The following is a 24,354-nucleotide window of genomic DNA, read 5'->3' on the forward strand; positions in this document are numbered from 1 at the left end:
TAAAAATAGAGAGAGAGAGAGAGAGAGAGAGAGAGAGAGAGAGAGAGAGAGAGAGAGAGAGCTTGCTGCTTTGGTATACGTCTTGCGCTCCAGTAGCCAAGCAGTGTCTACTCTTATGTCTATCATCTTATGGGCTAACATCAGCTGTGCTTCAATTCTAAGTTGTAGGAAGTTCCTGCAGTTTACTGTTGAGAAACGCAGGCTTTGTTCTTAACTTAGCCCTTAATAATTGTCACTAATTGACACTGCCATTCAGACACATCACATAGTGCTTCTACATTTAGGTCTAGCATGCAGCTAATGGTTAGCCACAGTGGTGTAGTTTATTCTAGTGGGTATACGCACGCACACGCACGCGCACGCACACACACACACACACACACACACACACACACACACACACACACACACACACACTCCCTTTCTGAAACGTTAACGTTAGCTCCAGCTGTAGTGTCCCCCGAAAAATGGTCAAAAAGAGCCGCTTCGTAACACAGAGAAGGCGACTGTATGAACGGGAAAGTGAACGTTATGTCAAAAAAACATACTGATACGTATCTTTGCGCATTTTTAAGTGGTTATACGGAAATGCGGGACCTTTTCTAGTGGGTATACGCAGTATACCTGCGTATCACGTAGACTACACCACTGGTTAGCCAACAAATCACACATGTAGGGCTAGTCATCTCTGTGACTTACTTTTCATGACTCGAGAGTGCTGACTCTCCCATAGCGAAAAGTTGAAGCTTCTTTTTGCATATTTTGCAGCATGCTACACGTGGATTTGGTCCATGTTTTATCCACTGTTTCTACTTTTCATTACCCAGCCAACGTTCATTAAAACGGCAACCTCCCGGCACGTTGGTCGCATGCTGCTGCACTGCCCTCTTGTTGGGGGCGTGACACATGACAATCAATCCAGCTTTTGTGAAACCCATCAGAGCGTGAGCTGTGAAGGCGTCATTTTTAATCCGACTTATTTTATTTCTCTCCATTTAATAAGTGGTCCATTTAGTCAGACCAGAAATATGGTAACAATTTCAAGCATTCAAGCATTTACAAGCACGTTACCCAAAATTCAAGCATTTTTCAAACCTTGAAAACATAACATTAAAATCCAAGCATTTTCAAGGTTTTCAAGCACCCGTACGAACCCTGTATATGGAATTGTACATTTTAAACTTGCACATGGCTGACATTTACATTGTTTCATTAGCTAATGTTAGCTAACAGCTTTCCATATGCAACGGACACAGATGCTAACACTTTTAAGCAACTTTTTAAGACATCATTACACAGTTGGTATGAGAGGGCCTTGTAAATTTTATTAAAATAAATGAGATGCACACATGCTGCACTAAGAGGTAAATTACATAAAACATGCAAAGTTACTTACAGTTCCACACCTGGATTTATATTTAGAGGAGATACCAAGCTCCCCTACTTGATCTTATTTATTTTTTCCTGAGATCACAAACCTACAGGGATTATTGTAAGGCCATGGGAACTCTGCTCACAGTAGTGCTTTCTGGTTTGTTTTGTCAGTACTTTTTGTTTGTTTGTCGGTTCATTTTTTTCCCCTCGCTGACACTGAAAGAAGAGGCTTTGGTGACAGTCAAAAATTTCCCTTTAAAACTAAAACCGAACATGGCCGCAAATGTTTTAAGAACTGTTAGGGTCCGCTCATCACTGTGTGGGGGGGAGAGGGACCAAACAAAAGAGGAGGGAAAAAGAAAGAACAATTGGCTCGGGAGTTGGACAAATGGCCCGAGACTTGGATAACTGACGAGATTTCAACTAAGCCCCACAAATCTGCCAAAGTAGCGCCAAGCCCTCTATGGGACAACCCGCAGCAGATAAAAGATTTCACTGTCACTGAGGCGTGTGGCTTTCTCAACAGCCGCACTGACTAAGGCTCTTATCCAAAGTGACTTACAACGACTGAGCTTGCACGGGTTCAGGGCCTTGCTCAAGGGCATACCGACAGGACACATGGCTGTTTTTGCTGGGATTGACTTTAAGGGCTTCCTGTTAGGAGACTATTTCTGTGACCACTAGGTTACCCCACCACCACCCAAGGAAAAATAAATATGTGTGAAAGAGAGAGACATAGAGAGAGCAAGATAAAGAGTGATAGACAAGAAGGTTCTTCTTCACATTCCTTTGGTGCTACGCATGGTGTGTGTTGGACAATTTGTCCAACTAGGACAGTGGAACAAGAATGAACCAATCTTCACTATCACCCTGAGACTCTTGGGTGTTGGGATGGGTTTTTAAATTACAACTGGCCACATGGAGGAGAGAAGAGACTGTAAACTGATGTCTCATAAATCTGACATACAGGCAAGCAGAAAAGAAGAAGAGAGGGGGGATTTTTGTGTGTTAAACAAGCAGGGAGAGGGAACTGAACATGAAAATGAAGTTGAACGTGGTGGAAAAAAAGTGGGAAAAGCTAGGAAACAAAGAGAAAATAAGAAACGACGTTCCACATGGTCAGGGTCCTGTCCACAAATAACCTACGCACTGCTGATTTTATGTTCCACAGCTCAGGGGCGTGACAGTGGAGGTGCGGTGGGGAGTTTGTGTCAACAGAAGGATGCGACAGTATGGTTAGTGTCAGTAACAGATGGCATGTAGCAGACAACCAGACACTGCTTTTATATTTTGATATGATCTTTTACTTCATCCCTTTGAGAGCCAACAGCCTGAGCAAGGATGCTATTAAGTTACTTTGCTGTTGCTGAATCACACGTCAGACTCAACTTCTTCAAAGTGAAGCTGTTACATTTACCCATGTTGCAGAAAAATGATGTTTGTGTGGTGAAGACTATGTGGGTGTAATTTCAGGTGGAAGTTCCTGTATGTTTTCCTCACACTTCCAGACCTTGATTTCTTGACTGGATAAGAAGATTTTGGTTGATGTTCAATAAGATGTATGCTGTCAACTAGGCGGGATCACTCTATGGCTGAAGATTATTCTACACAACAGCTTGTATCACAATTTGACTGTCAGTTAGGCTGAATCACTAAAGCTGAGAGCAGCAGCAAGCACAAGTCTCTCTGACAGTCAAGTGGGTCTGTCTGTCCCTTAAGCTGCAAATGGAGAGCTGCAGGATACACTGATGCAGAACCTGTAAGTTTACCAAGCAGCCACACAGCTGCCACAGGTGCTTTTGCTCACTTGGCAGAGCAGCAGACTTTTCTGCAAGGGTCCTGCATTTGAAACCTGAGGCTGGCAAATGATTTAAACAACCCCAGCGAGCACAGAAAGTTTAGGTTATGCCATTTAACATGGTCAATTTAAAAGATAGCATTTTCCCACTTTGATACTAAGACACAAAACTGAAATTAGCTGTCAGCATCACTCAATACTGCACACAGTCTAGGATGGGCCTATGTAGCAAGTATCTGCATCCACAATTGACCCTCAACGTATTTTGGAATAAGTTTCACTACAAAAAGCAGTAAGCTCTGGCAAAGATCAGCTGGCTTTCCCCTCTGTCTAAATATCAAGTTTTAACTGAGCACACTTCTCTTCCTGCTGGACTGCTTGGATTGCTTTATTTCTGATATTCAGTTCAAAATTGTGGTGAAAGGGCAGACTTTCAGCTACAAGGTAAAGTTTGACCTTTTTTTTGATGCTTTTGTATGTTGCACTTACTGGGAGTAACACTTACTTCAGGGAGATTTCATCATTTTCCGAAACACTTCCAGGTCTAGAAAATACCTTTTCAAAGTCCACTACTGTTCTAGGATTTTCATGACTGTAGAAATCCAGCAGGATTAATATGTCCTTCATGCAGTACGGGTTAACACTGTAACTATTAAGCAAAACACACTTCAATGAAACAACTTAGGGCAGTCGTTTACATATCATGTTTTACAGGTATATTATAAATATTAATGAGTGAGCAACATGCCCAGCCATTCTGAACAAGCCTATATCTTGTGAAAGTCAAACTGTTTATTTACTGTAAATGGTAACTGTCTTAAACTGCTTTTCACAATGTTCTCCATAAAGCAACCTGCAACACTATGGTCACAACTTAGTCTAATTTAGCTTCTTGTTCTTTGTAGCAAACACAACTATAGGCCACTTAGTAGAGCACAAACCTCCACCATCACTGAACAATTCCTCAACTTGACCACAGACAACCTTCATAGACAGTTTGCTTATTTGATGTCTGGTGAGATTGATTTTCTAATAAAGTAGCACATGAAAACTGATGCTGTTAAGCAATCAACCGAGAAGTCTCAGATGTCAGATGTTCACCATTAACACATGAAAGTAGAATAATATTTGCCAAAATGTAAACTTTTTTAATGGGCAAAATCCCAGACCCAGATCATCACCAAAATCTAGTCGACTGATTCTTGGGTAAAGAGCTACCGAATCTCTTTTTAAATTTTGGAAATATCTTACTGACAGGGGTGAAAACATAACATTTCAACATTTGTAAGCGGCGGTGTGTACTACAATATGCTGTATGCTGATAGTAGATGAGCAGTACAACTGTAGTAATATACTTCACATTAACAATCACAATATAGCAGGACTATGAGGTCATCTTCCCATATTTCCCGGCCATTCCAAACCTGTGAATTTGTCATTTCCTTTCCCTGCCCAGGTTAAACACTGTCTCACCTGGGTGGCCATCTTGCCATAGTCAACCCAGCGCAGGGTGGCGAAGTTGGTGGACTCGGCGCAGTTGAAACCGTGATTGAATCCAGCGTGATAGCCATAGGGAAAGGTGATCATAAACTCCCCTTCGTTTTGAGTTATCTGTCCACAAAGAAAGAGAAACACAGAGGAAAAAAATTACAGTCATGCTTGTAGTCACAATTACAATTTCTGGCCATGGTTATCCATTACATTCTGAAAAAAAATTGGAAAAAATATTTCCTGCACACTCATGCCCTCATTGCACCAGTAATATCTTTAAATCTTTATTATTAGGAGTATTTTCTTCTTCTTCTTTTTTTTTCAAATTTCATCTCCATCTTTGATGCGTTGCTGTGATGTTTCTCCCCCTCACTTCCCAGATGCTGTAGTAAAACACACAAAGTGATTGCCATTTAAATTGTTTGTGCTGTCAGCACCTTTTTTTTTTTTCTTCGACTTTCGACGGACCCTGGGTCAACTTTTACGTCAATGCCTTGGTAGGCTGTGTACTTTTTTATCTTCTTATGCATCCACCATCATGGTTATCACTACTCCTCTTTTTATTCCAAGCCAACGACTGTTGACAGGAGCATAAAACGTGTCATATCAGTCAGAAATAGTAACTAGCAAGAAGGATATTGATTTATATGAGAATGTCATCACATACTACCTTGAGCCAATGTTGTCTTGCAAGCCTTTGTGTATGTGTATACATTCCAAAATTAATAGTGTATATTTGGGATACATTTTTGGGGAAGACATCAAAGACGCCACATTTGCCCAACAGTGAGCAGAACTCCTCTAGAGCAGAGCAGAACTCCGGAGGTGGGTTTATAAAAGAAAGGCCAACCATGCACATATGCGGACCATTCATGAGGGAATTTTCCAAAAATGATCTTGGCAGCAAGATTTTGGTTAAAATGTTTGTGTTTCAGTGTTTACTGAGCATACGAATGGTGAGCTGTGACCTGGATTATACGGCATGACAAGTGCAAGAGTAAGAGTAGCTTTTTAATGGAATTTTTGATATGGCAGAAGCATGTAACAAAGCCTTTCCATTGGATCAGATGCTAGCATTTCTTTGGAATGTATCTTTACCATGAAGGGCTGGCCAGAAACAAAAATCTATTATGGATGATGTCATCCGTAAACAATTTGCTGGGACTATAAAAGTTAGGACCGAAGCAACTGTAGGAAGTGTAAGACATGGATAAAGCACAAATAAAAAAACGAAAGTGCAAAGCATTAATCGTCTGTCAAAGAAGCAGTAAACAGAGAAGTAAAGAGCTAACACTGTCTGCGAAGAAGACACTAGCACTATTACTGAGAGTATTTTGATGGAGGGAGCAATGCAAGAAATGCCAAGATGGTGAAGTAAATTACACATAAGGAAATGAAGCGTTGCATCAGATGAAGAGGGCCTGGGCGACCAGCCGGGGGGAACCACAACACACAGACTGCCTCTTAATATACACTATCAGTAAAGTGTGATGGGAAGGCAGATTGACTACTTTGCAGTCTTGCCTCATTCCTCCCCTCTCCGTCCTCTCCTGCCAGCGTCTCGCTTGCCTTCCATCTGCTGCTCCTTCCTATCTACCCTTGTCCCTCGACCTCTCCCTCTTTTTCCATCTTCTCCTCCTTCCTCTACCTGCCTGACCTCAACATCGTCCCCAGCTTGAGCACCAACCCCATGCCTTCACCGCCCTCTGCTGCTCCTTCCTTCCCTCTTCCTGCCTGTTCTCCTCGTCTGCTCCTTGTCCCTCCCCTCTTTTTTCCTTCACCTTCTCCAATGCATTCCCTCTGCACCTTTTTTCCCTTCCTCTACCCCTCCATCTCTCTTTGTCCTGACCGCTATCCCTCCTATTAGTGATCAATCAATATTATTATTTTTTTTCACGGCTGATATTCATTTGTACTAAATTTGACAACTGCTGTGTTAAAATTAATTAATTAATTTTATTTATTTAACTGCCAACACTAACCTTGCTTTTGATTAACTCAGATTTTCATTATATTAGTAACAAAGTCTAAAAAAAAAAAAAAAGAAAGAAAGAAAGAAAAAAGGGAAAAATGATCACCCCACTCAAACACAAGCACACACAGCTAACTTAAAATGATTAAAATTAGACATTTGGCACTGTGTTGAAAGCATTTGAATAAATTAACACATCCAGTAAAAGTGAAACAAAAATTGTAACCCTTCTGTACGACAGGTAAGGGCAACACGCTACAATTTAGCGATGTTGTCTTTCTGTAAAACTAGAATGCAAATCCAATAAAAAGGGAGATGAAAATTGTGACCATATTATTGGAAGATGCTGAATTTCATATCGATTATCATGTAAATCAAAATTACGATACCAATAGTTGACAAATTCTGAATATAGCCGTCAGTAATCGCAGCAACTGGTAACTGGTTGATCCCTACTTCCTATCTAACCTTCTTCTCTCCCCTCTTTTCCTCCTCCTCCCCCCCCCCCCGCCTGGCTGGAGATGCTTGCTGGCTCCTGGATTCTTCCAGCCTGTAGAGGAGTGATTAGACTGGAGCCAGTGAGCGTGGCTCGGTGGAATTAAGCCAGCGCACCCAAATGACAAATGAAGATTTTCTCTATGCATTTGTGTGTGTGTGTGTGTGTGTGTGTGTGTGTGTATTCTGTTGTGTTCTGTTGAGATTCGGGTAGGAGTGTTCTGAGAGGTGATGAGCAGCACCTCTGTTCGTTAGTCAGTCAGCGTCCTGCCAAAACAAGGCTCTGACTAATTGTCTGTCAGCGTTTTGGACTTTGGACTTCCTTGAGTGCCAAGATTAAAATAAAAGGCAACAGCTCAGTCTTGCAATTTCACGCCAAAATAAAGACTGTAGTCTCCATGTAATGTGATGATCCAGCATGACGTTTTGACCAATCAGGACCGACAGCCCCTGTACACCCATAAATGTGAATAAGAGCAGATTTTTCCACGTCCTGTAATCAGGAATTTTCCAGGAGCATCGTCCCTCATTGTTATAAATTACTTATGTACATATTTTTGCATTTGCACATTTTTCACATAGTCGTTCTGCTGACATTGACTATATTGCTACTTTATTGTGGATACTGTGAATGCTGGCATCCATGCTTTCCCCCCCATATTTCCATTCATAAATTTCTGCTTCCTTGTCACAACAACGGGAGCATCACCAGGACTGTACCGCTCCAAAATGAATGAAGTACATACAGACTAGAAAAGAACACAATTTTGAGAGGTGTCACAGCGCTGAAAAATAGTTTGAGGATGCACAAAACGTTTGTCTTGCTTTCCATGCTCTTTCCAGTCCTCTGGTTTCCAAAACGGCAGAAGTACTTTACAGCAGAAAACAGTTCCCCCAATTTGGTCTTCACCTATTTTGCTCATTTTGGAGCAGTGCACTCCCAATGAAACTCTTTTTCTCCCAACAAGGAGGGGTTTAACGGACCAAAGTTGGTGGATGTATTACATTTGCATAGACCAATAAATACCACTATATGGAGAAGAATCTGAACAATTAGTTTAATATGTTTGAGAGCTGGAATTTTCAGTTGCCTATGTGTATATAACCCCTATTTGTTCTCTTCTTAATTATAAACTACTGTTCTTTGATTTATCCAGTTATTACTTGCTGCTGCAACTTCCCAATTTCCCCACGGGGATCATTAAAGTTTCATCTAATCTAATTCTAAAATATATTCCACCATTACTGCTGAGTTTCCAATCCACCTAAACAACAATCACTGTTGTTAAGGTTTCAGGGCTAAACATAAGTTCTACTGCATGAAAAGAAAAAAAAAAAAAAGTTTTATCTGAACTTTTTTTCCGGTTAAGAGTAGAATTTCTCCGGCTTAACATGAATGTCACCAGCAGTGTTAAGTATCTTCTCGAACTCAATCTTGTTAAGAGAAAGTTTCTTTTTTTGAATGAGAGAAAAGAATACGCTGGTTCTTTAACATGTAGCCTCGAAACTTCAGCCCGATATAGCTGGCTGTGGAGCTCGGCTTCTTTGTCAAGTGCAGATCGAGGCAATCAAAAGATGCATCAAGTCAGGCAGGGTGACAGCCGTGAAGGGAGAAACAGCAGCAGAAGCTGAAAACGGGAGGTAAACTTCCTCAACTAAAGGCAACAGTTCAAATATCAAACATCCCTTTTTGCTCTCGCATTTGCAACAAAGTGAGAAGACGGTTTTATTTTTACCCATGAATCAATGATGCTACTGTAGGTGTGTAACAGGTAACATGTTGGCTGTGATAATGATGTCCTGAGGGGGGAGAGAAGAGATCAATATAGTGACAAAAAAAAAAGCCCTCTGCTGACAGCATGGAAGTCTGTATGCCTGCAACACCCCAATTCATTTGGTTTTGTAATCTTCCATTAATTTTTGTGCTGTGAGGGTTTTTCTACAGCCTACTGAATATTCACAGGACAAAAATAGAGAGGCAAATAAATAAATAAATAAATAAATAAAAAAGCATGGTGATTAATTTCCTGTAACAGAAAAGGAAAAGCTTGTGACTACAATTTAATTGGAAATCATGAGAAATCCCCTCTTGTGACTTCACATGGAGTAAAAACTCTGTATGGACAGAGAAAATCTCATTTTAACAGTTTTCAGTACAAAAGAAAGCTGGGGTAGGTAATGAAGATAGCTGCTTAGCAATAGTATATCTCAATGCAAGTCTGTATATTACAGAAATATCATTTTGAACATTGCTTTAGATAGCAGATAACAGTGAAGCCTATTTTTGGTAGAACTATTCTGCAATACATCTGTAAGTGCCAGTGTAGCAGTTAATGTTAAGTTTCTAAGCATAAAGCACATGGGTGGAGGGAGAAGTCTATGTATCACAGCAGGAATGGCTGTTATATGTGACACAGTCTGCAGGCAGCAGGGTGGACTAGTGATTACAGTAAGGCTACACGGAGCAAACATTTTCATTGTCAATATTGCCAATCTGTCAATTATTCAGGATTCCGACACCTTTTCTTAAATGAAAAAATAGATACAGTTTCTGCACTTCATTCAAAATCTAAGATTTTTTCAAACTTGAAAATACCACATTAAAATTCAAGCGTTCAACAATTTCCAGCTCCTGTACAAACCCTGATTGTTTTCTTTTATTCTATTTAATCTATTAATAATTTCATCTATAAAATGTTAAACACAGTAACAAATGTCTATCACACCCAAAGCAATGTCCTCAAATTGCTTCATCTGATCAAGAGTTAAAAAAATAATAATGTATATAGAAAGGAGGCATCCACTGCTGTAAGTTCATGGACCTACTGACAGAAGAACTGTAACGTTTCTGTCAGAGACCTTCATCAAGCAGACGTGAAATAAGATTGGCACAGTGACATATAAAACACAGCATGGCCAATCAAACAGTCATGAACTGACACATGACAACAGGTCACGGACTGCTCAAATCGTACTGCTTGTCAAAAAGCTGATCATTTGTGTGGTTCTTTTGTGAAAAAAGGGATTTGCACATTTAAGCAGTGTGGAGGAAGATGTCTTTACTATACTGTCTATTTTTTTGCTGTGCACCTGCATAAAAATGACTCAGGTGCGCAGAACTGCATTTTTGTTTGCATTTTGTAATGATATGAAACTGAGGCAAGCAAGTGGTCCTTTACATTTGTCAAGTTATAAGCAGCAAAGGTTTGGTATTTTTAGTTGATCAATTATCAAAGGTATGACTGATTTATTCTCTATTTTCTTCCTCATCAAATAATCAATGAGTTGTTTCAGCTGTAGATTACACAGTGCGTTGTGGTGAAGGGTCTTGGGCTTAATCCCTGCAACAACCAGTGCCCAGCACCAGCCATTTAAAGCTACACCCAGGGAAGATTTTTATAAAAAACACACCCCTTTTTGGCCTAAATCCCAAAGCAGGGCTGCAACAGAGTGTTTCATCCCCTCTCAACAAGAGGCAGCAGATTCACTCTATTTAGTCTAAGTAAAATTCTGCTGTTGGGAATGTCCATGGAACAATCAAATCTAAAGTTACAAACAAAATACAAAACTGTGTCCGAAACAGCAATGCAAACAGCACTCTCTCGCTTCTTTTGTAGCCTTTGGTGTAAAGTGATCAAAGCTCAGATCAAAGTTGGTAGGCATCAGTGTCCCCTTTTCTGCACACTGAAGCGCAAATTCTTCTAAAAATGTACATCTCGCTGCCAATGCACGAAGCTGCTCTGTGCAGATTTAAATTACAATGAAATTGTAAAATCCTGAGGAGCATCAACTACTGGTTTCATATGATAACTAAATTTGAACATTTCCAATTTAAAATCTATCTTTTTTACTCAACGCAGTTTCCCAAATTCCCCAAAGAGATCAATAAAGTTGAATTTTTTGTGACGAAGCAGCTTCCACTTACCCTGTCAAAGGGGATGCCATACTTCTTCAGGATGGATGGAGATATCAGCGTCATCTTGTGGCGGAGGAAGGCATCACAGCCCTGGGAGCTGCCAGGGAAGAACCCTACAGGGGGTGACAGTACAAACAAATGTTGATTTTACTGGTACTGATGATTTTAGGGCATTTAACTGATACTTTTATCCAGAAAAGTTAACAACGTATTAGAAATAACAGATGAGTCAGAACACAGAAACATCTGAGACAATGAAAAAACGGCAAATATTAGTAAACAAAATCATTATGGAACTTGACTGTGGTTGACAGTATGATGTATTGATGCATGCCTATAGTAGCTGGGTAATATGGCATGGTATCACAATATAAAATGCCAGTGGGATGACAAAAAAAATGTGTGTATGTAACCAAGCAATATCTTTCCATAGCTGTCTACTCTTTCTGTGAAATTCCAAAACCTGTTAATATTAGAAGCATAACAGCAAGTAGTTGACCCATGATCTGAATGGATCACCCCTGATAGTTCAGCACGCAGGTGAACTGCAGATCACTTCATAAAATTTAACCATCATGGTGAACTAAATGTAACTACCCCTCTTATATTCTGAAGTATGAATTCCCTAAATCTCAATGCAGAGTTGCAGTGGTAAGATAGACAAGAGAGGTGCTTACTGTGTTTCACTTATGTGCAAAGCAAACGCACCCAAGGTACGGCAACTTGAAGAAAGCGTGCTGTTTTTGTTTTAAGTTTTCCCCTACAGCCCAACAGATGCAATTTGTGTCAAAACTTGCACACCATCTTTTTAATCTAATAGAATAGTCAATCCGCCACTTAATGACAATAAACAGAGCCAGGAGGAGTCCTCGGCTAACCTGATCGAATGAAATCCTGAAGAAATCAATATAAGGCAATATAAGGCTGAAATATGTAGTGACTGCCATAAGCCTAGAAATACAGGGACTGAAAACCAAGCAAACTGGCCTTAGGCTGGAGGAGATTTGTCATTTTTGACTCATCTGGAAAATGATGAAAAAAACACAATGCCATCTAAACTGTGAGTTTTGCAACCCCTTGCACTCCCTTTGTTGATATTCAAAGTCATACTCTATACATTTCCAAATCTATGCAGTAACCTGTAACGCCCAAAATGTCTTCAAACTTGCTGAGATGCATGGCTCAACCACCAACAAATGTTTAACTACATTTTGAGCAATTTTAAGCAGTTTCAGAAAGACCCTAAATTACAACCAGCCTGCTATCGAGCAAAGTCTGTGTCTCTTTTTCCCAAAGCAGTGCACTGCTTGGCTCGTCGTGACTGGGTCTTAAGCCAATGGATGACGAGGATGTTAATTTTAAACAGGTTGTGAAATGTAGGCCCTGTGACTTTGGTTATTTTTTTTCCTATCTAAAAGCCGTGTGGCTGGGGAGCGGCCAGCAGAAAAATAGAAGATGTAGCTGCAAGTTGTGAGGTTATCAGTTAAGCGCTGGTGCCGACGCAGCGCTCGTTCTAGAAAGCCTTTAATTATCATAATCATTCCCCAGTCCCACAATCCCCTAATGCCACAACGCTCGCCTTGGGGTCGCCACCTGTCGGCTGGCGCAGGCAAACTTAAGTGAAAGAGAAGCTTCTGATGACATGGTGGTTGAATAGTGATTAACCTTTTGAAACCCAGGAGATTTTGAAAGGTTTTATTTCACTCTCTTAAAAATATAATCACAGATATCTTAATTTTTTAATGTTTTCAGGTACGACTGAGGTAATATTATAGTACTTTTCTTGTAATTCAACTTAATATACAGTTATAGTGATTATAACTATTTTTCCTGTAATTTTCTTTTACTATTTTCTGTTAATATTTCACCTTATAAGTTTTTTTTTTTTTTTGTAATTTTATGGTAGTCTACATATATATATACATATATACATATATACATATATATATATATATATATATGTGTGTGTTTGTGTGTGTGTGTGTTTTTAGTAATTTTTCTGGTCATTTTCTTGTAATGTTTTACTAATTTCTTGCTATTTGTCAGATCGCATCTTACTAAATTGCTCATCACCTTTTTCCCATGTTTTAGCTACTTGGGACAGGAAAAAAGGTTTGCAGTGCTTGTAGTACAAATGAAAGGTAAGTGGGCCATTTACACCACCATCAAAATACTGCAGTATTTGCAGTTTGTCTATTATGTGTTACAGTGCACTCATAGCATTTTCAATAGTTAACTGAATAGACAAGAGTCATAAGTAGTCATGCACTGCATGTCCTTCACTGTCCCCTTGTATCAAACGGGAGGTCCTAGTCTGCCTGCATCATGTGTGTTGGTTCTTTACCTACAGTACTTCATTCAGTGTGTTATATGTGGGATGGTCCTTCAATTTTGATAAACGCTGGTATAACCATCACCCCTGGTGTGAAAGAGGATATCAATCATCCACCGTGGTCTCATTTTTTTCAGTGATGATACCAAGCTTTCACAATTAATCTGACAATGATACACTGATGCATAAAAAGTCTAAGCACTTTTAAAAGCATTCTGATTGCCTGCTAAGTGGATTCAGTGACAGGCACGTTATGACTTCTGAATGATGATGGCTTGGAATACTGCGTCAGCCACAGAAAGCATTCTATCATTAATCGACATGTTTATTACACCAATGCTGGACTTTTTAACAGTAAGCTATGTTGCAAAAGAGTGAACACGACAGTAAAACTGTTGATATGGGGAAACACACTTTCAAAACAGCTGCTGGGCTATAGTAAATTTTCCTTTTGTGTGATAAACAACTATTCCACTTCCTCAAAAACACACAGTCTTGAGACTATAAAATACCCCCTCTGACATTTCAAGTTCTCAAAACCCCAACATTCTTTATTCAAAAACAAAGGCTCTCTTTTGCTCTAGGAGACAGAGAGATTCAGAGGGCCTCTGCATAATCAAAAGCAAGAATTTCTCCTCCATCACTCACTCTCCCTGTCTTTACTGTCTGTACCCGCCAGTGCCTCAAAGGGGGGTCCGCTGGAGCCTCCGCCCAGTTAAACTTTAATGCGACTGACAGTATAATCGGCGCCCATTTCATCCTTCATTTTCATGGCATTGTTTCAGCCTCTGTTCCCCCCTACAAAGAAGAGAGGGAGAGAACGGGCCCCTATTCTCTCGCCGCCTGCCTGCTTGTTGAAGCTGATAAAGGTGAATAATGTGCAGACGGAGCCTGGGTATTAATCCCCATTAAAATGCAGCTGGCTCTGTGAGCTCTCCGCGGGGTAATATTAACTTAAAGCTTCATTCTGTCCTTTTGAGTTTGAAAATTAAGTTCCTGCCTCCAACCCTCCTCCCTCCCCTCCCCAATCTTAAAAAAAAAAAAAAAAAAAAAAAAAGCTGTGACTGAAATAATGCGGAGATGAGAGGGCGATATGAGCAATGGCTGTCGGCTGTGCTGAATGTTTAGAGTGGAGTTTTCGAGTAACAACATCATTGTCCCGGTCCTATTAGGCATTCCTTTAATGCTCGTAACCGTCTTTTTAGGACCTCGTAAACGGTTGGCTGCCTGTGCTGACGATGGCTTTGATAGGTCAGTGGATGCTTATTACAAAGCATTGGGATTGCTCTCCTCCCACTGCCAGCTGCTTCGAGAAAGAGAGACAGAGAGGAAGGCTGCAAGCTGACAGTGACTGAATGCTGAATGCCAGCAAGAAGAGCAGCATGTATAGGCACAAATCATCTTAAGTTTGATTTGTTTGGTGAGAACTATGCTTTTTGAACTTGGGTGGGACCAAATGACTGAACACTGATGCAAATAAAATAATAATAATAATACTAATTACAATAATACTGGTCCTGGTCTTCTTCCAAGCCAAGGGCAGTGTAGTTCATTAGGAGCGAGACTAATCTATGCCAGCCATAGAAAACGAGGCCAAAATACAAGGTTTTATGGATATAAGGGGATGTCGGATTTTGACAAAGGCAACAAATGGTTACTGATGCTTGGACAGGCTGGCATCAAAGAATGATCCAATGGCAGACAGCTTTCTGGACTGATTTTCATATTCAGTGCTCTCTTTATGTGTTTAACTGGTATGAACACCAGAAAAAGTCAGCTATGACAATGACCTCTAACCTGGCAAGATGACAAGTTATCAAAATAAACTTTTTGTGAGTTCCTGGGACTTTAGTTAACAGGCTTTGGGTTGCTTGCAATTGGTCAGTGTGACACTAAACAAATCAAAAATGCAACATAGCATACTTATCCACTTTGGCCTGGACAAAAGACAATGAGCTGTAGAGGCGACTGCAACCTTACCATCTACAGTCTACTGTTACAGTGCTGTGCATGTGGCTCCTAAAAGTTATCATACATACATTTTGAACAGTACTGAACTTGAACAGTGGTGACTCCTCAAAAATTTGGAATCACTGAGAATTCTACTCTTGAGAGAAACTGTTACTTTTATTCACTGAGCATTAAATTGATCAACAATACAGCCAAGAAATTACTATTACTCTTTGATTTTTTTTTTATTCAATTTTTTCATATGACTGCAAAGCTCGATGCAGCAGCCATTACTCCAGTGTGCACGATGGACACATTGTTACCTCATCTTTAAGTAATCACGCTAGAGTTTTTGCTTGGTTCTCAAGAAACCATTCTCATTATATTAAAGGACAAATAAAAACAACTATACTGTTCACTGAAGCTAAAATTATCTTTCTTTTAGTTACTAAAATATGTAGTACACTGGTATTTCTAAGGTTCAGTTTTAGTTAAAAAAAAATGGCCAAAAAGAAACAGCTTTCTCTGGACATAGAAACAAAGTATTTCTGAGATTCCAAACTTTTGAACACTACTTGAGCTTCTATATACAAGGATACAAGGACGTTTATTTGTCATTATACAACAGGTTGTATAGTGAAAATAAAATGTGGTTCCCCCTTGATTGATTAATTGATTGATTGTGTAGAAAATAGAATTATTAAGCCTGGAGGAGTTCAGATGGTGCATTTAGCAGTCTCACAGCCTGAGGGAAGAAGCTGCTCTGTAGTCTGGTGGTACGGCAGCGAATAATTCTGTATCAAACATAATAGCATAACAACCATGCTATTTTTATTAACTTTATTTACCCAGGGTAGGTTCACTGAGGAGGCATGCTGTTTTTCAGCAATGCCCTGCTGCACACTCACAGTTACACACATTCATACCTGAGAGCTGCTCAGTGCAACCACAGTCTACACTGCTGGTCACTGAGCAGCTCCAATCACAACTCAGGAGATTCTAGTTCATTTTCCCCATGGCAGGTTGCAATTTGAACCAGCAACCTTACAATCACAAGCCTGCTTTCTCTAACCCACGAGTGGCCTTTGTCATTTATAACAGAGCAGCGATGAGCTCACTTGCCTGCACGTTGCGTGCTGCGTATGCCAACCAAACCGTTATGAAAGATGGATAATGAAAGACAGGGGTCACGCATGAATGATCATCGATTTGTTCTCAGTTCTCCAACAACAAGGACAAACAATGTCTTTTTAATGTGGTTTGGTGGGGTAAGTCCCCCCCTTCCAACCCCACCTCTACCCGTCCATCATCCATGCAATGCCCACCTCGCTCTGAGCAACATACAATATACAAGGTAATCCTCATTGATCAAAGCTGGAGTATGAAGAGAACGTGAGTGGTGAAAAGAAGAAAAGAAACAAGGAGGCAATTTACGGAGCAGAGAGGGGGTTGATGTTTGGAGACAGAAGAAAGCTGGGTGCACACGGCCTGACTTTAGGCTCAATTTATATGTCCCAGACAAGTTTCATTTGATTGATTTCAGATTCAATGTTGGAGCCATCTTGGTGCACACTGTCATCACCAAATAGCAACTAAGTTGGAGCAGGTTGGAGAAGTCAAGCATGTCTGATTCTGTTATTAGAAAATCTGTAATGCTCTTTAAGCGTGAGGTATGTAAACAGGAGTTTTGGGAAACAACAGCCAATGAGAGCTCACTCGGCAGCAGCACAAACATCAAACAACTTATAGTCTGGCTATTCTTTAGGACTGGCTTCATTATTTACTTCTAGCTCTCTCTACAAAACATGCTGTCTGCGTCTCACCAGTCACTGTCTTCTCCAAATTCAGCATCTAGCCTACTTTTATCTTTTTCAGCAAAAACAAGCAGGGATGCAAAATGTGGGCTGCAAGCTGCTCTCTTTTCTTAAGCCCTCATGCATTTGTTTCTAACGGTGGTGTAAGTACTGAAGCACTTCTACTTTGTTACTGTACTTTACTGAGTTAGTTACTGTGGGGGTTTTTTTGTTTGTTTTTTGTTAGGAACTTGTAGTTTTTGTATTCATCTCTGTTTACATTCACTTTTATTTCACTACATTTTGAAAATACATGCATACTTTTATTCCACAAAAAAATTCCTGTCTACCTTCATTACTTGATAGCTTTGTGGACATTTTTTTTTCAGATGATTTGTGGACATTTTTTGACAGATGATTTTAACATTACAGCTGTGCACCCTCTTGCCACCATAAAAAAGTGCAGAAACAACCAGGTTTTTCTTATTTTTTAACTTGGTTTTCAAACTGTTTTTGTGTTGTTATTTTTTTCCACAAGATTTTTATTAAAGATTTTTTTATGTTTTTTTTTCCCACAGAAGCTGGCTTTCAATAAGTTTTGATAAATATCTGAGCGAAAAAGCCTTCTCTTATTAAGAACAATTTACTTGTACTTTTGAATGCTTAAGTACACTAAACACCAGATACTTTAGGAATTTTAATTCAGCAGTATTGTAATGAGTGACTTTCACTTTTACTTGGTTCATTCTCAGTAAAATTACTGAAGTATGGATTTTGATTTTTTACACACTGCATTTTATCACAAAAAGCGGGGTATCGAGGTCCCTCACAACCAAAACTGAGGAATCTTCCAGTGTGTGGACATTGTTTAGTGTCCCCTGTTCTGTTTTGTCCTGTGCATGCAAGAGACTCTGTATGCGTGTGTGTGTATAAGATGGATATGATTGAGAGTGAGTCTGTTTTTGTATGGCATGTGTGTATGTGCGTAAAGACCAGACAGAAGCACTCACTCCTTCAGTTTCAGGCTAGAATAAACAATCAAGCACTTAATCAAATGAACAAACAGGCAGTGGTGTGCTGAGTGCACTGTGTGAGCCTCACCTTGTGCCAGCCTCTCCAGCCTCTTACCATGCTCAGGTGGGATGGCATACCTGCACAGACAGAGAAATAAAGTTGATTCATTAATAAGGGTGGCCTAGTGTTAACACATAGTATACCATTACCAGAGGGACATACATTTTGAGATCTACAGCAGCATTAAAAGGGTGGTAAACTAAAATACGTCATTTTTGATTAACATTTTTTATTGGCATCACCGGATATAGAAGTCATCATGAAACTGTGAGATTAAGAGGTCATATCTATGCAAAGAGAGGCCTGTCTGTTGAGCTGTTTGAGTCAAACAACTGGTTTTGCTGGGAAGGATTGAAAAGTCACATTTGCAAGAGCTGGGACGATCCAATCAGAGCATGGCCTCAGTTTAGATGTCTTCTGCCCCTGTTTGACTCCTCCACTACACCTGATATCCTGCGCTATCATGTGCTAGCTTCAACAAACAACACTAACAGCTTCTTAGCAAGGCACACCAAGGACTATGTCAGAAGTGACGAGGGCTAGCAAAAGCTTCCAATTAAATACTGAGCATAGCTAGAGATAGCCGAAGTGTGAGTTTCATTGGACAGACACTCTGGTGCATGCATGCTTAATCACCGCCCATGAGAGGACTTTGCGGAAGTGGTCTCTGCAGCAAGATTTGAGCAAAAATGCATGTTTGGGACATACTGGGGATATAATTGGATACTCGAGACCTGGATGATGAACGTGAGCTTTTTAAAAAGAATTTCTGATAGGGTCTTCGTGTTGTAAAAACACAAAATTACAGAATCAATTTTTTCCACTGGATCAGAGATGGCTTGAGGTTTGGAATAGTTTACTGTGAAGGCTTGCAAGTAAAGCACATGGCGAGTACTTGATACAAAAACTGTCACTTTGCAAATTTATAGACTTTCAGGACATGTGGACACTTAAACTTCTAGTTATGCTTATTGAAAGCTGCCCCGGCTAAGAGCCAGACACCTAAAATGTAAATTGTAATTTCACGGGGAAACCAGAGGAAAAAACGAGGGTAAAGATAAAAAGATCAATGAAGAGCAGGAGCAAAAGAGATAGCCATTTGGAGATCGGTGGGTCATTTCACAGCCCTCAGCGCTCGGTTATATGAAATGAAATCACCCATGACAAACTTAATCCTCTCTTTCTCTCTCACGCACATACACAGATCATGCAAACCCAACTTTATTCTTGTCAGTTATTCTTCTTCTCAATGTGACACATTTGAATGTACAACTGTATTAATAGTGGGTTTGGGGCTGTGTCTAACACATTCCACTGTGTTCTTCCTGTCATTGATCTTCTCTATATCCACTCCAGTTGCAACTCTGTCATTTCACTGTCGCTTGTGTTTGTTCTCTGTAAATCACTCTGTTATCTAAACTGAGCACATCTCTGAAGACCCCTCATATTACCATAGTTCAACAAAAAATCTAAGAAATATTTTGTAACATTCACATTCCAGTACATTCCAGCACAACCTGCATATCAAGCTATGAGAAGTACACCTTTGCCCCTTTTCCACAAAAAAACACCTGGTGCTAGTTCGGAGCTGGTGCTAGAGCTAGTGCTTAACTGGTGCCAACAAAGAACCAGTTTGCTTTTCCACCGGCCAACAACCAAGCGGAGCCAAGTTAGAGCCACGTCATTATGCCATCGTAAAACGTGATCACGTGGGTGTGCGAGACGCTCGCTTGGAATCACAACAACAAACATGGACGACCCACCGTAGCGATGCAAATACTGCTCGTGTGTTTACAAGCCTACATTGCGGTCCAGAGGCGAAAAACGCAATTATTGCCGGCTGCCCGTCATATTCGTGGTCGGAACGAACGGTGAGTATGTTTAGCTTTACGTTTATAGTGATCGCTGCTCCCGTTTGAGTCTGTAAGCCCGCCCACCAATGACGCGGTGGGCCGCGTCATCGGTTCTTTCTCTGGCTCCTGTTTAGCCCCTGCTCGGAGTCGGTGCACCAGTTTGGAACCAGTTTGGCACCAGTTTGGCCCCTGCTTGGGCGGTGGAAAACCAAAAAACTGGTGCTAAGTCAGGCACTGGCTCCGAGCCAGCCCTGGTGGAAAAGGGGTACTTGATAATTCCTGGTGAAAGTCCCTAGTCGGTCAAATGAAAGCAAAAGCAAGGAGTTTTAAGCAATATATATATATATATATATATATACACACACACACACACACACACACATATATATACACTACTCACAAAAAGTTAGGGATATTCAGCTTTTGGGTGAAATTTCAGGATGAACCTAAAATGCATTATAACCTTTACAGTTGAACTTAATGTGACCTTCTGTAAACTTTTGAATGTCCAACTGTTCAATGTTTCAGTACTTTTTGCCAAGTTGCTGTTCTCTAACAAGGAGTTTAACGGCAAAATTCACATCAGGTGTTTGATGCTCCTGCTCATCGAGGTCGTATCATTAGGGAACGGCTGCTGGAGACTGGGGTACCTCAAATGGAGTGGCCTGCACTTTCTCAGACCTGAATCCCATAGAAAACCTATGGGATCAGCTGAGTCGCCGTGTAGAGGCTCGGAGCTCTGTACCCCAGAACCTCAATGTCCTGAGGGCATGAGACGTCGTTGTCAAGCTGGAATTGATGCTCAAGGGCACATGACAAGTTATTGACACTGACATTTTTTGTTGTGGTATATCGACCACTGTTGTTGGCTTTTGTTTCAAGAAATTGTTGGAGATGAGGAAATCACCAGTGTATGCTTCTACTTAAAAGCCCTACTTTCATGATATAATATCACTGTAGCGTGAACATTTTACATTTTCCATAAATTTCACCCGAAAGCCAAATATCCCTAACTTTTTGTGAGTAGTGTATATGTCTATCAAGATACTGACTGTCAGAAGTCGAGTTTAGAAACTGAATTTATTTACAGCAAGTGCATTTGGAAAGCAATGCCAAACTGGGCCTGCTGCTGGAGCTACAGGAGAGGTCAAGGGGTCGCCAAAATTGACAGGTATCATCCTCTAGGCATCATGAATGATATCACCAAATTTCATGGCGTTCCACCAAATTTTGAGATATGCCACTCTGGACCCAACTGCTGACAGATGGTCAGGCATGGTGATGTATAGGTCCCCACTTCCAAGTGTGCAAATAAAAAAAAGGTTGGGAAGGAGGCAGGAGAGCTTATATCAAAGCTGTTCATTTGTGGAGTTACTACAATCTTCTTTATTACTGCAATTATTTCCTCTGGGGTGGCTTAACCAACACCCCAGAGACCAGAGGCAATGCAATGTGGGTGAAAAGAGCCTAGACCCCTCGCTCCTTCCTTAACCAAGACAACTGTATGGAAGAAGTGGGGAGGAAAAGAGAGAGAACACAAGAGATGAGACAGAAAGTGAGAGATGGAGAGGCTGACACAAAGACAACAAACGTTGAAGGAGAAACAGAGAATCAGCAAGAGAAAGAGCTATAGAAACTAATAGAAAGACAGACATATGAGGAAAGTAAGAAAAAAAGAGAGAAAAAATAATAATAATTTCAGCCAGAGGCGTCAAGCCATGGTGCCACACTGCCATCTGTAGACCAATGCTTAAAATGTCCAGTAGGAAAGACTGGTGTGGTACATCAAAATGTACCACACCAGTCTGAATTTGCATTTGAAATATCCAAAAACAGTAGCCTGTGACCTAAAACCTCAAGCCAATTAGCAATGAGTGACAACTGACAAAGAAGACATGATTCTTTGTCAGACATGATCCAGGTTACCAACCCAAGGAAGTAACGTCACGGCATCATGGAGATGCAATGAAGCTTTCTCTGTGTGTAGGTCATTTTTACTTGATTGCTTTGGCATGTACATAGGCTTTTGCCTTGTCTGAAAACTTAACATTCCTCACTGCTGGGACATCTGGGACTTAATTTTAAGTTTTGAATTTTTCAGAACAATGTGTTATGACCCAGGTGACACTCAGTGATTACAAATCTAGGTAATCAGCTTGGTTGGAATCTGACATGTAGACTGAAGATCAAGGACAACAGCAGATACATTTTCTGACCATTTCTCTGAGATGCACACACACTTTTTAAGAGTTTAAAACTAAACACTGGTACTACTGGGACAGGCAACAATTGTGCAAGTGCAATCTTCATGCGCCTTGAGCTGAGGAGTTTTAACACACATTTTACAACTTGTCCAATAAACACAAGGCATGCATTGTAAGGTAAGGCAGGTAAGTTAATACAGATCTTTATGTGCCAAGGTGCAGTGAGTTCACAAAAGAGCAAAGAAATACCAAAAACTAGCATAAGGTGCTGTCCACATGTAGTAGGTAAACCAGACACAGGTCAGGTGAAAAGAATTAAAAATAAGAGTTATTTGATTTCATAGTGACAAAACAAAAAAAGGTACATGATGAGGTTCATAATAACCACTGTCTTTCCATGTTAAGGCAGTTTTAAAATTAATGTCAAAAATTCAGTTTTCATAAAATCTGAAGAATTTGCATAGTTTGAGACAACACAGAAATGCTGAATTTATCTGATACTTGATCTGATTTATCTGATACTTTATCTGATACTGATGTTTCATAGGCATGTTCCATAAGCCAACAGCCTAAATGCTGTAAGTACACCAGGTGTATTTCCACTGACTATAATGCCTTCAATAACGTAATTTTCATGCACAGAAAGCCTGTTTTATTAAGAAAGAACGAATATTACATAGAAATACAAGAGGGATCGGCAGCAGAGCTGGCTGGCCTCTAATTATGGGAAGGCCCCCTCAGAGCTACTAGCTGTAATGTGACTGATTTCAAACTTTTCAGCAGAGCTTTGTCCAGCCACATCTGTGGGATAAGTATTGGCAAGAAAGTCTGTACAACTCCTGAGCCTGAATTGCAAAATCTCTCCCATCTGAGCAAATTTGGGGGAGGTATAAAAACTGGCTCTGTGATAATGCTCATTTTTGAGTAGAAGGATGAGCAGTTTTAGCATGGAGAAGGCTGTTTTTCTCAGTGGCCTTCTCGCAGAGATGGCAGATTATTTGACCATTCCTTCCTGAAATGCATGTCAAGAGATTTCTCAAAGGGTTCTGCCACATCACAGAGAGGGTACCTGAGATATTTTGGATTTATGGGTTACAGCCTTAGCGCCAAAAGGTATGAATCAGGATATTCTGTTGAACAGCCTCCAGTAATGGGTCCTCATCTGTGCAAATGTGCTATATTTACTTTGTGTAAGGACCTCTGTTCTTTTTCAGTCATTTCTTAGCTTTTTAAAAGGCTGTTAAGTGGGTATTTACTATTGTAATTTCATTTCAGTTAAATCAGCTTTTCAATACACTCTCCCAAGTGGACCAATTTAAAAACACTGGTTTGGCATCAGGGGTTGAGGGTTTCGTTGCATGTGACACATATGACTGTCATGTGATCCTGGCTGGAACTACAACAATCAACATGATGATACAAGGCATATTACAAGTGTTATTCTAATAAAGAAATGTACATTTTCTGGCAGTTTGGTGTGGATGGCCAACTTTAACTTTGAAAACGCTAGTATGGACAGAAGATAATTAGACATGGAAACACTTTCAGATTTTTCTGAATTAGTGTGAACTTAAGTACTGCCTTGACTGTCTGTAGACCCTACCAGATGTCTATTATTTAACCATCAGGCTCCTGCCTCCTCCTTTTTACTGGCTGTTTGTCATTCCCAATTATGCTCTGAAGAGAGCATGAACTGAAATGTCTGCTTGATCTCTGCTATTTTAAGCCTTCTCTTGCACTTGCTCCCTGCAGCTTTTTTGTTTTGTCCCTTTCAAATAAAAGAACATTTCCCTTTTACTAGACCTGTGTCTGGTACAACACTTTTAAACAGACTATGAGCAGCATCCCTAAAATGATCCACCACAGTGTCAAACTAAATTAGTAAGCTGATCTGAGTGGCCTCTTGTTCGCCACTTCCTCTGACCCTCATTGTCATAGAGGCACCTTGTTTATCGCTCCTGCCAACAGGGAGAGAAACAATAACAAAAAATACACAGCAAAGGAAGGAAAGAATGAACTCTTCTCACCTCTTGGAGGAATGATCCGTCTATATAATGTTGTGTTTCTGACACATGAAATGAAGGTAGAGCTACAGGCAGACA

The 24,354-nt window shown here is 40.3% G+C and overlaps 1 protein-coding gene across 2 annotated transcripts in view; it reads right to left on the reverse strand.

Moving 5' to 3' along the window:
- The window catches only part of kdm4b (lysine (K)-specific demethylase 4B), an 82,661-nt gene that overhangs the window by 36,766 nt on the left and 21,541 nt on the right, over positions 1–24,354 (reverse strand). For both annotated transcript variants that reach the window (XM_030049323.1, XM_030049324.1), the window contains exons 6-8: positions 18,223–18,272; positions 11,056–11,159; positions 4,646–4,783 (exon numbers count right to left, since the gene is read on the reverse strand). In XM_030049323.1, the coding sequence (XP_029905183.1) occupies positions 4,646–4,783; positions 11,056–11,159; positions 18,223–18,272 (292 nt within the window). The remainder of the gene's footprint in view (positions 1–4,645; positions 4,784–11,055; positions 11,160–18,222; positions 18,273–24,354) is intronic.

Source organism: Myripristis murdjan, chromosome 4 (assembly GCF_902150065.1).
Source record: "Myripristis murdjan chromosome 4, fMyrMur1.1, whole genome shotgun sequence".
NCBI lineage: Eukaryota > Metazoa > Chordata > Actinopteri > Holocentriformes > Holocentridae > Myripristis > Myripristis murdjan.